The sequence below is a fragment of the Halichoeres trimaculatus genome, unplaced genomic scaffold, assembly GCF_033239565.1.
Source record: "Halichoeres trimaculatus isolate MK-OKI-2021-1 unplaced genomic scaffold, fHalTri1.1 fHalTri1_scaffold_15, whole genome shotgun sequence".
Classification (NCBI taxonomy): Eukaryota; Metazoa; Chordata; class Actinopteri; order Labriformes; family Labridae; genus Halichoeres; species Halichoeres trimaculatus.
In genome coordinates this window covers 16,429,736-16,444,432 of record NW_027437193.1, presented here as the reverse complement: position 1 = coordinate 16,444,432, position 14,697 = coordinate 16,429,736, and the positions used below count along the sequence as shown (strand labels likewise).

At 39.9% G+C, this 14,697-nt stretch overlaps 1 protein-coding gene across 1 annotated transcript; it reads left to right on the top strand.

Annotated features, from left to right (window-relative positions):
* The first annotated feature begins 6,882 nt into the window (after positions 1-6,882).
* tfa (transferrin-a) lies at positions 6,883-14,255 on the top strand. Its single transcript, XM_074688703.1, has 17 exons — positions 6,883-7,021; positions 7,128-7,285; positions 7,760-7,862; positions 7,970-8,161; positions 9,190-9,316; positions 9,422-9,477; positions 9,840-10,003; positions 10,459-10,612; positions 10,721-10,884; positions 10,990-11,086; positions 11,181-11,201; positions 11,553-11,714; positions 11,791-11,941; positions 12,570-12,637; positions 12,729-12,910; positions 13,575-13,767; positions 13,897-14,255. Exons 1-17 carry the CDS (start codon positions 6,982-6,984, stop codon positions 13,938-13,940), a joined length of 2,076 nt encoding a protein of 691 aa, XP_074544804.1. The 5' UTR covers positions 6,883-6,981; the 3' UTR covers positions 13,941-14,255.
* Positions 14,256-14,697: the final 442 nt, after the last annotated feature.

The window sequence follows — 14,697 nt, the reverse complement described above, 5'->3', positions numbered from 1 at the left end:
TGGGTTAGGGGAAAGCCAAGAACTTGAGGCCATGTCTTCCAGCATCTTCCACAGTTTACATAAAACTTAGAAAGTATTTAGAAAATAAGAAAAGGGAAATGATAAGAGGAATCTGGTATTTAAAATAATGGAAGCACTTTCTCTTGTAAATCAGTTTAAGCAATTGAAACATTATGTTAAGATGGCTGCTCGTGTTAAAAAAGACCTTTTTAATCTTTTTTTTCATTATTTTATTTTTACCAGGTGAGTCAACATGTCAGTGTTAAACTCCATTTATGTCTTAATCAAAGACCGACAGCATTCCCTGAATGAAACAGGGGGATAGCTGTGTAGAGATTTATTCTTTAACCAGTTGAAGCTGAGACAGGATCTTAGGTAAAGAGTTTCTAGATCACAGACACTTGGTGGCAGTAATGTGCCTCCAAAGTAACAATAAGACCACATACCTGTGTGTGTGTGTGTGTGTGTGTGTGTGTGTGTGTGTGTGTGTGTGTGTGTGTGTGTGTGTGTGTGTGTGCGCACTCGTGTGCTCGTGCACATACATTCTACCAGAACCGTTCATAACCTGTCAAGTTACATCGAGATAAAAACTTAAATGATCCAAAAATGTCATAATCTAAATAGATGACTGATTTCTGTGACTTGTTTGGTAAAGAAGTGCATCAATTGCTAGAGTCTTAGTTTTTTTTTTTCTTTGTTAAAATCTTTGTTTGAATTGACAAATCTGTGAAATGGGCACATCCCCAGCACAACTTGAGCTGCATACTCATCTTTTTTTTTCAACACCCAGTGCGAATGTGCATGTCTGGTAGGATTTTCAAAGTTTTTCACCACAATGGATTTCAGTAAGTGTTGCGGAAATACGACGAGAAAGAGAGTTGCCGGGAAGGATAAACAGCTGTGTTGACTTAAAGCCAGGTAATTCAAGTTGTGGTGGTATGAGGATGAACCAAACACAACCTCCACCTTGTTATGGACATGTCTGGTTGGATTTTTTAAGTTTGTCACCACAATGGATTTCAGTCAACTTCTCAAAAGTCATTCAGGTTAACAGTATCAATGTTACAGAAACACAACGAGAAAGAGAGTTGCCGGGAAGTATAAACAGCTGAGTTGACTTAAAACCAGGTAATTCAAGTTGTGGTGGTATGAGGATGAACCAAACACAACCTTCACCCTATTATGTGATGTACGGTTCTATACATTCATGTAGATGGCGAACATTGGCATGTAGTACCCATCACACACAGCCTTGGAGATTCAGGACTGCATCTTCCAACCACTTTTAGTACAGGGTTCAGTGTAGTGGATTGGATCGCCAAGACTGCAGCTATGTTGTGAAATGGAGCCACTGAACTTAACCTAGACCAAAACTGTGGCAACGAGGTCCAAGAGATGCAGACTGGGTCCTGAAACTGCAGCCTGCAGCTCTGCTGACACATAGTACTTCTGTGCCCCACAATGAGAAGTATTCACAGACTGATAGATTTTGAAGCAAAACATCCTCCTCAAAGCCACATCCAGATTCAGATCACACCCTGTCTAAAATGGGATTTAACATTTATTAAACCGATTACATTTAATGAAAAATACTTCAACAGGATCTGAAAATATGAAAACCGTCACCCATGTCACATACACACAACAACAAAAAAGAAATCAACAAAACCAAGATGGCATTAACAGTACATTGGTTCAGTAAAAGTCACCTGTAGAGGCCTACATTCTCCACGAAGGTTCCAGCAACGCACATTGTTTGGCTACATATCTAATGACAAACATTAGCTCTTTATCTATGCGGTAAGGGGCTTGTACTGTGAGCTATGGTGGAGGGATATGATGATGACCCAGACTAGAAGGCCTTAAAGAGCTGCTAAAAGTTGTACGTGTGCAATTTATACTGCTTGTTATATTACTGATATTAGAAACCTAACTGTATCAGCATCTAGAGTTTGCTTATTTATTGGAACGTTCCCTCAGCACTGTTCTCCTGTTTCTTTCACTTGTAGTTTAAATTGACTGACTAGGAATGAAATGCACGGCCTTGTTATTCAGCTTTGTCATCTGTGAACACTGATCCTGTTTATTTTGTACCAATGCCCAGCACTCGCTACCCAAAGGAGGCAACATTCAAGCAACAGAATCTGGCAAATGTAGATTGACACGACCATGTGGCAGCTGCACAGGTCTTCAGCAGAATGGTACCCTGCCTCAGGGATCAACTCACGCTTGGTTAAGCTTGCCTATTCACACATGAGTGTGAAGAAAACAGTCCCTTGTGGGCTTGCTGGATTTTCTGCAACCAAACAAGGCAGTTTTTATCCTGGCATGTTTGGCCCAGGCAATCAAGTTTAATAAGACAAACACCTGATTGTGAGGTTAGATCAACAGCCCTCACCTCTGATAAACTTATTGATAGGATCTTTGAGGGGTCGTACCAGAACTCCCTGATGTCCTTGCTTTTGCGCCCAGTGCCCTGTCTGTCCAAAGATCCACCTGCCAAAACCACCCACAACAGCCCTGGCACATGTAGCTACTTGACCAAGAGGGTGTGAGGGCTGCAGTCAGCACTTTTCTACGCAGATGTGCAACCTCAGTCTCTGGATATCCTCCCACAGCACCAAGACATTAATACAGTATTTTCTTTGTTATACTCATACATGTAAACCCAATCATGCTGGAAGTTCCTAAAACCCGAGCTTCCAGAAAGCATCCATACCCCTTCTGAACGAACTAGCAGGGTGCAGAAAGGAGACCACGCAATTCTCAGGTTTCCCACCAGGATGTCTCCCAAATTGTTGTTTGGAAGTAAGTATCCTGGCAGTCACTGGTTGTGACCAGAGTGCCAACAAAGGTAACTTGCCCCACCCTTGGCATCTTAAACATTTGGCATATCAGGAGCCAGAAGAATTAGTCAAGTCTCCTGTGGTCAAAGATCAGCCAACTATCAGAACTAACCCCTTTTCTGCCCATTGTCTGAACCCACTTCTCTAATGGCCTGTTCATTGGTGGTTTGCTTGTACAACATAACCAAAACTCCTGGGCTCTTTCTGCACCAAGCAGTAGGGGTCGCTGAACTGAACTGGTAGGCTGTTTATCCACAAAAAGTAGAAATGGGTTTCTCTCACTTGCCAAGTGAAATGCTTGAGGCTTGATCATCCCTGACTGTCAGCTCTTGCTCTGTTCATCCCGTGCATTCAACAGACGTTTCACCCTCCACCTTGGAGCGATAGAGACCTGCCTTACCAACACCACTTTCCCTAACTTGGTCACCTGTTGTCATTGATGAGGGATGCACTGAAGCATAGTAAGGTTAAGATGTGCATCACACCATCAGATGCCCTTCTATGGCTGGTAACCACAGAGAGTAATGAGTCTGTTTTTATTAAACCTTTAAAAAAGACAAATTCCTTTCCCCAGTCTCAACTGATACCAGCAACAGTTTCTGCATAGGCAACGGCCAAAGGTGAAAGAAGGGCTTTGCAGCTGTGCAAACAGATGAGGACAGTGACTCTGTTGCCCTCCTCACTCTGCAGATAGGATAGTATGAGAAAGACATTCCTTCAGTCCTAATGAAGGAAAAGTTCAAATGGAACTGAGTGATACCTAACCACTTTTCTCTGTAAGACATAAAAGTCCTGTTGGTACCCTGTAGCACAGAATAGATCGGCTACTTCAGGCCAAGCTTTGAAGTTAGAAAAACGTTCAAACCCAGCTGGAGCAAGCAAAAAGCTAAAATGACCAAATGTTTTTTGAGGAGAGAAGTGTTACTTGCGTTAACCAAACAGCAGAGAACAACCTGCGTTCACTCCACTTGTGATTCGTGCATATGTGCTCAAAGGTAAATGAGGTAACCAGGACAGAAATGGTCAAACCAGGGTTTGTCTATTGCATAAGAAGGTTATGGATATTGCATACTGACCTGAGTCATCAGTGAACCTTTCAGCTTTTTCTCAGAATGAAATCAATCAAAGTTAATGTATAATCAGCCTAAAGAGGCACACTGCAGATTTTACTCCCAAAGTTCAGTAAATTTAGGACAAGAAATCCCATCAGCCAATTATGTAATATTTTGGGTGACTTCAGAGGATTTGTCCGAAGTCTCAAATTCTTATTTTACTCTTGTTTCAGGCTTTGAGCAAAACGGTTGTTATGGCAGAATTCCATGTTACAAAGGGGAGGATGTAGAGTTTAACAGAGCATGGGTATTTAAAAATCAAGTGGTTGTTTTCAAAGATGTCTCTGGCCATAGGATGGGGGTCATAGGCAAGCATCACTGAGTTCATGAGGAAAATACGGTGATAGTGTTTTTAGGTCAGCCTGTTGCATCAGTTGCCTTTTGTTCTGAGCCATTCTCTTGAAAGTGTGTTAACTTTGTTAAAGAGCCATACAAAGACAGTGTGCACATGTAGCAGGGTATTTTCAAAACCGAATATTCCTCTTCTTTCATTTTTAAAAATACTTTTGGCCATATGTATCTGGGCAAAAGTGAAGCTCAAAGCATGCAAAATCCATACATAGCAGTGTTTTTTAGACGTGACACCCGTGCCAGCCAATCAGAACCAACTCCAATCATTCAGGCCTAAACGTATAAAAGTATATGTGGTTTCCCAGTTACCAGGCTACAAGTGGACATGGCCTAAATCTCTGGAGTGGGGCAGCTGTGATACAGTTATTGTTTCTAAATCAGAAAATCTAGAGTTCAATCCCAGCTCCTTTAATTTCAGGCCTAAGTGTCTTTGAGCAAGAAACTTAAAATGAGAGCACAAACTAATACCATTTCTAAATTCTGCTGGACTCCATCCGTTCATTAGTTGTGTGCTTTTCAAGGACAATGAACAAAACCAAACACATCTGTTCATTGTATAAAAAATGAAAATACCACGCAAATTAAAGCTGATTATAAAATACTTTTTTTAAAGTCAAAGTTAAGTTAAAGGTTCCTCTGTCTTTGATAAGCAGACTTCCAGCCCCAAACACAGGGGATTATATGAGGGCAGTGGGAGAGATCCTGGTCACTGCTAAGCTAGGCAGTCATCACTTTTAAACAAATCAAGTGCTAGTTTTTTTTCTAAAGGTATCAAGAGTTCTGGGAAAGTTGCTGCAGTAAAAGACAGCTTTATTCTCAGATGACTTCTGAACTGAATTCTCAGAATAAATTAAGCATCGGACATGTTGGTAACACCTGACATTGCTTCATCCCATTTAGAAGACTTCCTGGAGTCATTTTAAAGCAAAATGGATTATTTTTGGAATCCATTTAGAGGCACTTTGCTGATTTTTTTTCTTATCTGACCTTCAAATACTAGATCTTTTTTTTCCAGACTTTTCTTGCATTCAAAGACCAGGAGTTCAGTCAGCAGGTCCACAAATCACATATACCCCGGCTGTTCAAACTCCATCAGTTATACTTGAAATTCAGAGGTTAGTCAGCTGGAAAACAGTTGTCATAAGGTGAAGCGTTTGCATGCAATCAATGCAGTACAAAAATTGTCAGAAAGCATTTTGAAACATAATTTAGGTACTGAAGCATTGTTCCAATGAGATTAAAAGGTGTTTGTGTAGGTTTAAAACCTCACATCTTAAGACAAAAACAAGTTATGATAAGCTTATCCTCTTTGATTCAGCACAGTGAGGGTGGAGCACAATCATTGTTTGACATCCCGTCAGTCACAAGAGTCCTTCAGGCATTTCAGGAACTTTGATCACTCATGATATGTGATAATTGATTTTTGCCTTATACCTTTACACACATATTGGTCAACCCATTTTGATCCCAGTGATATTTGCCCGTTGTTCAGAAAACTAAGTCTTAGAATTTGCCTGTTAGTCTTATTACAACAATTTATTTGCTGGTGCCAACACGTTTTGTCCTTATTTTTAAGACAAACTCTTGGTGTTGTTTAGAATGACAGGACAGATTAAACCCACATTGTTACAGTGTTGAATTTATTTCAGTTAATGCTGTTGACCTGCTTGAAATAAGGCTTATAAGTGATGGCAGGGCAAGGATGGGGTCAGGGCTATTCTGTAATGAGTCAGCAACAAACAGTGTGGCGCTTGTTCTTCAGAGGCACCTGATCAACATTTCACTATCTAAATAAAGTGTTGCCCAACTGGGTGATCTTCACTTTATTATATAAACTTGCTGATGTAGATGTTGTGACAGCTGCTTTGTCAGTGTCTCACATGTTCATAAAAACACAAGACTTAAAAAAACAGAACCTCTCAGACACAATGGGATTCTTTATGCAGTAAAATGAGATACCAAAGGGCTGTGCCAAACAGTCTGCATTTCACAACCTGAGAAGACAGCAGGTATTGTTGTGCATGTTATTTCATTTGATTAACATTCTTCTCTTTGATTTCAAGTACAGCAAACAAAAGTGTCTGTGAACTTCCATTATGATGAAACTTCACTTTTTCCCCGCCATCCCTGGTGGAACAGCAAACAAACTAAAGTACACAAAAAATACACATGTGCATGTACCCACACTTGAAAAACTTCAGAAAACTGATGACATTTTCTTTTTTCTTCTTACACTGGTATTGAGTAAGGAGATTTTGCAGTCCAGTATACAGTCTCTCTTGATTGGTTGTTTTTTTCACTGTACTGTAAATCAGCCCAGCAGCCACCTACCTTTTCACTGTTGTTACATGCATTGAATGCACCATTCTGTAATATATAATAATACCACACCTCTACACTAAATGGAAATTCTTGATTTCAGGTGGAACAAACAATGGTGTCTGTGAATTTCCAGTGTGAGGCAATGAGGAAATATTCAGTTTCCCGCCAGACTGCTGGTAAACAAAGTGCACACGCGCTCACGTTAGGAAACCCGAGCAAAGTTTTTTTTTTTTTGGAAGAGAAGCGATAGAGAGAAAGAGAGAGAGGGAGAAAGAGAGAGACGGGGGACTGCTATAAAAGCCTGAGCTTCCCCACAAACAGTCTGCTGACAGAAGAATCCGCTGTCAAAGATGAACCCTCTTCTCCTCGTGGCACTGCTCGGATATTTCGGTAAAGTCTCGCCTTTTTTGTTCTTTATCCTGCAGGTAAATCTTCACGATAATTATTTTATACAATGAATAACTGATTTTTTTTCGCCAACCATGCTTGTTTGCAGCGTCCAGCGTGACTGCGGTCGCGGTCCCTCAAGATAAAGTGAGATGGTGCGTCATATCGCAGAGCGAAGAGCGGAAATGCGCGGACCTCGCAAGCAACGCTCCGGTCTTCTCCTGCGTGAGGAGAGACAGCATTTTGAACTGCATCATTGCCATAAAGGTGAGGAGACTGATGCATCCCTGCTGCTTTTGTTTAAGTTCAACCGTAATAGTTAAAACAGTAATAATGACTCTGAAAAGCATGCAACAGACTATATATGTTTTTATTGTTGATTTAAAAGTTTAAGACCATTGATTTTTGCTTAAGTAATAAGTAGACACTCAAAACACAAGATTTCACTTTCTTGTCCAAATATGGCAATCAGTTTTGATGTGATTGCATGTTGAGCAATGGATAAAATTGTTTGTATGGCAAATTAGAAAAAAAATGAAAATGACTTTTAGAGTGCTTAAAAAAAGCAAATGAAAAAGAAACAATGTAGAAACAAATTTATTTATAAATTATGAATGCAGCAAATATTTTAGCCTGGTAGGGTATGACAAAAGGTCTTTTAGTACAGTGTGTACATGGTTTAGGATGTGAATGCAAGTCAAATAAATTGAGGATGAGAAAGCTGTGGGCTGATTGTATCAGGCAGGAGAAGCGGATGCCATCACATTGGATGGAGGGGACATCTTCACCGCAGGACTTAACAACTACAACCTGAAGCCTATCATTGCAGAGGACTACGGCACCAGTGAGTCCACACATCAGCAGAAATTTCCTGAAGAAAAAACCAAACAGTGAAAGGGGGTTGTTGGTACATGTTGTAACTTGTTGCGTCTGTTTTGTTCCATACAACAGCTTCAGAGACCTGCTACTATGCTGTGGCTGTGGTGAAGAAGACCAGTACCTTTAAGTTCAGTGAGCTTCGGGGGAAGAAGTCCTGTCACACTGGTTTCCAGAAGTCAGCAGGCTGGAACATCCCCGTAGGAACTCTGGTGTCCATGAATCTGATTCAGTGGGAAGGCATCGAAGACAAACCTGTGGAGGAGGGTGAGTGACACCTAATATAAAACACAGCCCTCCAATTAAATTTGAAACATGTACAACATTATCCCTGGTGGCAGTGTAAAAAAACAACAACATGTGAGTTATTTTAGTTGGAGGTTATAAAGTCAAAAGATTACTTGTGGTTTACTTTGGCTACAGCTTTTTACAGTCAGTCTAGTTGTTACTGCAGGCTATCATCCAGTTTTGGAGAAATCATGTCTTTAAAGGGTCTGTGAGGGCCATCCGGAAAAGCTTGTGTTTTTCTGAATTAAAGACAACGTTTCCCATGAGCACTTGCGCCCTCTGTCATGAGGACGTGACTCTTACCAAGGCATACATTTGTTTTGAAGCAAAATGTGGACCAGATCTTTTAAACACTGCCTTGTTTTTTAAGACAACTTTTTAACACATTCAAAGCAATGAGGTTATTTAATTTTTAATGGTAAAGTAGGGCTAAAGTTTGAAATATGACAACGAACAAACTTTGTTAACTCAGTTTGTACCATAGTTTGGTAACAAGGTATATTTAGCTCTACCCACAGCCCAGTGCTCCATATATCCAGAGGTGAGACTTTTTCAAGAGCACTTAGAAAGCCCTCATGGATCCTTATTTTTAAGGGGGGTACTTGGCAACATGCAGATAATTATTTGTGTCGAACAAAGTTTTTCCTTTAATATTAATTTCAAAATCCTTCAAATTCCAATATATTGAAAACTGCATGGCGTCTCTGCCATTTTGGGGTCTTGCAACCAAAATAACTCAAGAAAGAAGCTTAATGTAGAAAAAAGATGTGGCTGTTATAGTGACTTGTTGGTGTTGTCCATATTATCAGCAACCATGGTTTCCTATAAAAATGCATCTGCTGTTTATTCAACAGTCAAGTCTATAATGGTTTTTATGTATAAAAGTTTCATACATGTTTTCTTTCACCAACTTAAGTAATTGGCCAAGATTGACTGCATTGTGAAGAGTGCCACTTACAACCTCATTTAGTCTTACATATTTTTTATGGTCACTATTTTCTCAATAGCGGTGAGCGAATTCTTCTCAGCCAGTTGCGCCCCAGGAGCAAAACCGGGCTCTTTGTGCCAGCTCTGCAAGGGAGACTGCACAAAGACTCACAATGAGCCTTACTATGGATACGACGGAGCTTTTAAGTTAGTATCAGTCTTTCATTGATGCTATGCAGAATTAATGTCTCTGTGAAAATGCAACCCTTCAATATTCATTTGTGTATTGCGTATTTATTTTCTATGTTTTAGTTGTTTGGCTGAGGATGCTGGAGAAGTGGCTTTTGTGAAGCATCTAACTGTGCCAGGTCAGTATTAAAATGTCATGAGAGTTGGGAGGCTGTACAGTATGTATATATATATATACTACTATAGTGTGTGTATCGGCTCTATTGAGTCCACAGGTCTCTGAAAATGTTCAGTAATTAAATTATTAAATTATTTAAAAACCATCCAGTTCTGTTTGTACCAACATTTAACACTTAGTCCTGGCTTTTGTTAAAAAAAGGAAAGCACTAGATTGTGATTTCAGCCTAGTGATCTGTTTTTCCCTCCTCTCATTTGCATCATTAGACCCTGAAATAAAGACCCTTTTATCAATGGAACAAAAAAAATGATCCATTTTCCCCTAAATCTAGATATCTTAAAACTTTTCTTTGAAAACTTTCAGAGTCTGAAAAGCCTAACTATGAGCTGCTGTGCAAGGATGACACCAGAAGACCAATTGACAGCTATCAAGACTGCCACCTGGCCAGAGTACCTGCTCATGCCGTTGTCACCCGTGAGGACCCACAATTGGCTGAACATATCTGGAACAGTCTCAATTCAGTTCAGGTAAGATTGAAATAGTAACTTATTCTGCTGTGTTTTAAAATGCTGCCCAAAAAACCTTAAATGACATTTCTTGTGAGGATGTTTGAACTGGTTAGGGAGCCGACAGAAATTAGCTCTTGTTCCTTGATGCTTCCCCAAAGAAAAGACTAACTTACAGACTTTTATTTATACCATTCTGTTAAATCTGCTGCTACAGAAAAGGTTTCAGACGAGGAGCTGAAGAAAAAACTGCAGAAAACGACCGTGTTTACATTTACATAACAATGTTTCTTAATGAATGATCAATTTGATTCTGAAAAGAAAGTTGTTTTTTTTGCTAAAAAAGAAAATGTTTACAGCAGATAATCAGATAAAAGAAAAACTCCCTGATTCCTCCACGGAGGAGCTCCAGAATTCACACAAGACTATTTCTTCTTTTAATAAATGAATTATTATGTGTATTTTGTGTTTTCAAGAACTTCAACCTCTTCTCATCCGATGCCTATGGACCTGGCAAAAACCTGATGTTCAAAGACTCAACAGTGAAACTGGTGCGGGTGCCACCAAACACAGACTCCTTCCTGTACCTGGGTGCTGAATACATGAGCATTATCCGTTCCACAAGGAAAGGTAATGTGAAAAGTAACTATAAATTGTGCATATCAACATGATGAAGCATAAAACAAAAATGAATGTCTAGATGTAAGTGTCTTATGGTTATGTTTCACTTCATTTCAGAGGAGACCCCAAGCACCTCACAGGGTGCTATCAGATGGTGCACTGTGGGCCATGCTGAGACCGATAAGTGTGACATGTGGACTCCCAATTCCATGGTTGCGGGTTCTGCCACCATTGAATGTGCAGCTGCCCCCTCAGTTGATGAATGCCTGAAAAAGATTATGGTATATCTCTCTTTGATGAAAATGTTAATCTGGGACAAGTTTAGTTGATTGATTTTCTCAGTATTTCTGCAGATCTGTTCTCTAATTGTCCTCTTCATTGTGTAGCGTAAAGAGGCTGATGCCATGGCAGTGGATGGAGGTCAGGTGTACACAGCTGGAAAGTGTGGTCTGGTCCCAGTTATGGTGGAGCAGTATGACAGAGGTACAGGGTTTAAAAACTCAGAAACATAAAATTCACTTCTCTTTTTGCAGCTCTTTCACATGATTGATGTTTGAATCTCCATCTCTTTCTGCAGATCGGTGTGGCACTACTGGAGGTAAAAAACATACCTGTGCAGGATAAACTTGACTTGTTTTAGTTATACCAGTGAAAGTTATATAAGTAATTTGAACAAGTGTGTATTTGTATTCTTTATAATAATTTGAAAATAACGAAAGACATTACAGTGTTCATTTGTTGTTTCATCCATTTAGAACCTCAAATTTTGGTTAGAAAAGTGGGTGTTTAACTCCCAATTCAGTCAGTGTGTCTGTTTCCACTATCTTAAAGTAATTGCTGAGTAAGTTTTGTAATGAAATACACACAAAAACATACATATGTGGGCTTCAAATCATGATGTCATATTGCTACTAATGTTTGTGTATCCTTGTTTGTCCTACCTTTAAAGCTGCTTCCTCCTACTATGCTGTTGCTGTTGTGAAGAAGGGTTCAGAGGTGACATGGGAAAACCTGAAGGGTAAGAGGTCCTGTCACACAGGAGTTGGCCGAACTGCTGGCTGGAACATCCCTATGGGTCACATCTACAGTCAGACTCAGGACTGTAATTTTGGTAAGTCAGTGATTGTATTTTTGATATGATGTATGTGGGGGTACACTGCACCTACAACCTCTCCTTTCCTTCTCAGGCAATTTCTTTAGCGCAGGCTGTGCCCCTGGATCACCCCCAGACTCTCCTTTCTGTAAACAATGTGTTGGCAGCGGCAAACCTGTGGGAGATGAACACAAGTGCAAGGCCCGTGAAGAAGAGATGTATTACGGCTACAGTGGTGCCCTCAGGTAGATCAAACTCTAGTCCCTATAAAGCTCTACCATCCTCCTTAAAACACGTTGATTCATACTTATATACACGAGGTAAAACTTAAACATAGAAATACAGAACCTCTTGGTTTTGAAGAGAGTCGATAAATCAAGTTGTTTTGCCGTACGCTCTGTTTTAGCCTCTCTGTTACTTTGGTAACCCACTCAACTTTCTCTACAACCAACAGTTTGAGCCTTCAGTTGACTTCACCCAAAACAATGATAAAGATATTTATGAAAAGGCTTTTCTAGTGGGTTTAGGCATTCATAAATACATGGCTCATATATGCGCTATGTTCAGCTAGCTGCAGCACAACTCAAGCACCAGACTGCATAAAGTAGCATTTAGGTCTGAAGCATTGAGCAGTTTAAAAGTGCCTTACAGCGGCCTTCTTTCTGAGATCCTGCAGGAGACATCTCCACTAGCTGTAGAAAGAAAGTGTTGGTTTTTGTTTTTTTTTTATAACTCATCATGCTAATTTTAAGAAACACAGTTAACAAGCATTTGCCCAAAACACTCAAACTTCTCCTGTCTTAATGGTTTCAGAGCATCATGCTCAGGCTAAAAATGCATTTAACACTATGTGTGTTGTACATATCATTGCAGATGTCTCATTGAAGATAAAGGTGATGTCGCATTCGTCAAACACACAACCGTTCTTGATCTCGGCTCTGGTAAGAGACTGACAGAGACCCATTTTCATTTCAACCTGAACAATGCAGCTTTGTATTAAACCAAAACCCTTTTCCTGCCTCCTCCTCAAAGACAATAATCCACAGTGGGCCGGTGGTAAGAGGCCTGACGATTTTGAGCTGATCTGCCCTGGAAAGACCTCAGTGCCCGTCACTGAATACCAGTCTTGCAATTTGGCTCAGGTGCCTGCACATGCTGTGGTGACCCGTCCAGAGAGCCGCACAGATGTGATCCGTATTCTCAAGGACCAGCAGGTTAGTGATGCTGATTTTTAGGTTGCATACTGAGTAATAAATTAACTTCATTATTTGTTAGAGAATGTTATTTGCCCCTCTTTGTCAACGTTTGAGAGATATTTTATGAAGCAGTCATTCTGTTGAACTGTTCTACTCTATGTTTCAAACTTTTTTGTACTCAGAGCTTTCTGCTAAGTGTCTAAAATGTGTTTTCCTAAAGTGTGTTTTAAGTTTCTTTTTTACTGTAGTTAATGCTTTAGTATTTGTTAAAGCTCTAAAACCTCTGCTGTCGGGGGAACCTACTTCATCTACTTATGAAAAGTCAGAGTATGTTTGACTCAAGGCTCATAATCAAAGTTGCCCCATGAGACAGGCCCTTAAGTTGGGCCTTGGTGCAGTTTCATAAGATTTATAGACTTAACCCTGATGATCGGGGCCGTGTTTGCTAAGCTAGAGTCATTAAGAGTAGTGAGGGATCATCCTCACTACTGTCTTCAGACATACTCAGACTTCTGCCTTCGGCCAAATCAGAAAGTTTTCTCAGATCATTTGGTTCCTCACCGTCTGATTCTACACACTGATTCAACAAACAGCACAGTATTCCATAGTGAAAAAAGACAAATTTTAATGTTATGTGGTTGTTAGAATATATATCAAAATGTCACTTTCTTTTTCTTTACAGGCCAAATTTGGAGGGGGTCTCGAGGACTCCCCATTCAGCATGTTCCAGTCAACTGAAGGCAAAAACCTTCTCTTCAAGGACTCCACCAAGTGTCTTCAAGAAGTTCCGGCTGGAACAAAATACAATCAGTTTTTGGGATCAGACTACATGAATGCCATGGACTCACTTCGAGTTTGTGCTGATACCACTTCAGGTATGTAAGACTGTGCTGCCAGTCATGGCAGTAAAATGGGAAAGTGAACAGAAAGTGAAAAGATTCAGATTCTGCACCCCCTTTGAAAATGCTTCCCTCCTTTGTTAATACACTTTCTTTTTCTCACAGATCTGGAGAGATCTTGTTCTTTCCATTCCTGTCAAAAAAATTAGGAGCTGCCGCCACAGACCACGAGGTGCCTCATTTAACCCTCTCTGATTCAAGCACCCAGTCCACACATCCCACACTCTTCTCAGTGATTGCACTGTCTATTTTCCTACTGATCATGTTTTAGATTTCACTTTCACAAAATCAAGAACAAACTGATATATGTCACACAAAAACTGCAAACTGGCTTTTTTGTGACCAATTCTGCTGACATGTTTTTATTGTAATGCTTTTTAAACATAATGTTACTCAAGTTGTACCTTTTGATCAACTATGTTTTGTTACTCACAACTTTTCCCAAATAAAGCTTTTTAATGCTCTTTGGTGTTGCTTGAGTTTAGTTTTTTGAAAACTGCCAGGGAGTGCTTTGGTTGTTGCCATGTATGGAGGTTTCAGTCCTCATTGAACTGGTCATTTAACAGTCCAGGCGTGCTTGAAGGCTATCCCAAGTAGTTAATATCCCCCTCAATGTGTCTAATCAAAATAAAGGCACAAAGCTTAAAAAATTATTCTCTAACAAATGTTTATTAGAACTGCCATTCAAATAATGAAAATGAAAGAAGATTGTATTCAAGTTGGCTTCTCCTGCCCTAAAAAGTTTAGAACAAAAAGCAGCACTTTGTTTCTAATGAAACGACTTAGATGTAGTTGAGAAATATAAGTATTTGGCATTGTTACTGAGTAAAAGATTCTTAAGTGTTGTGGGCAAGAGAAGAATTGTAAATGAAAAACAGAATGAGAAGCTTAAATTATTTCCTGTTA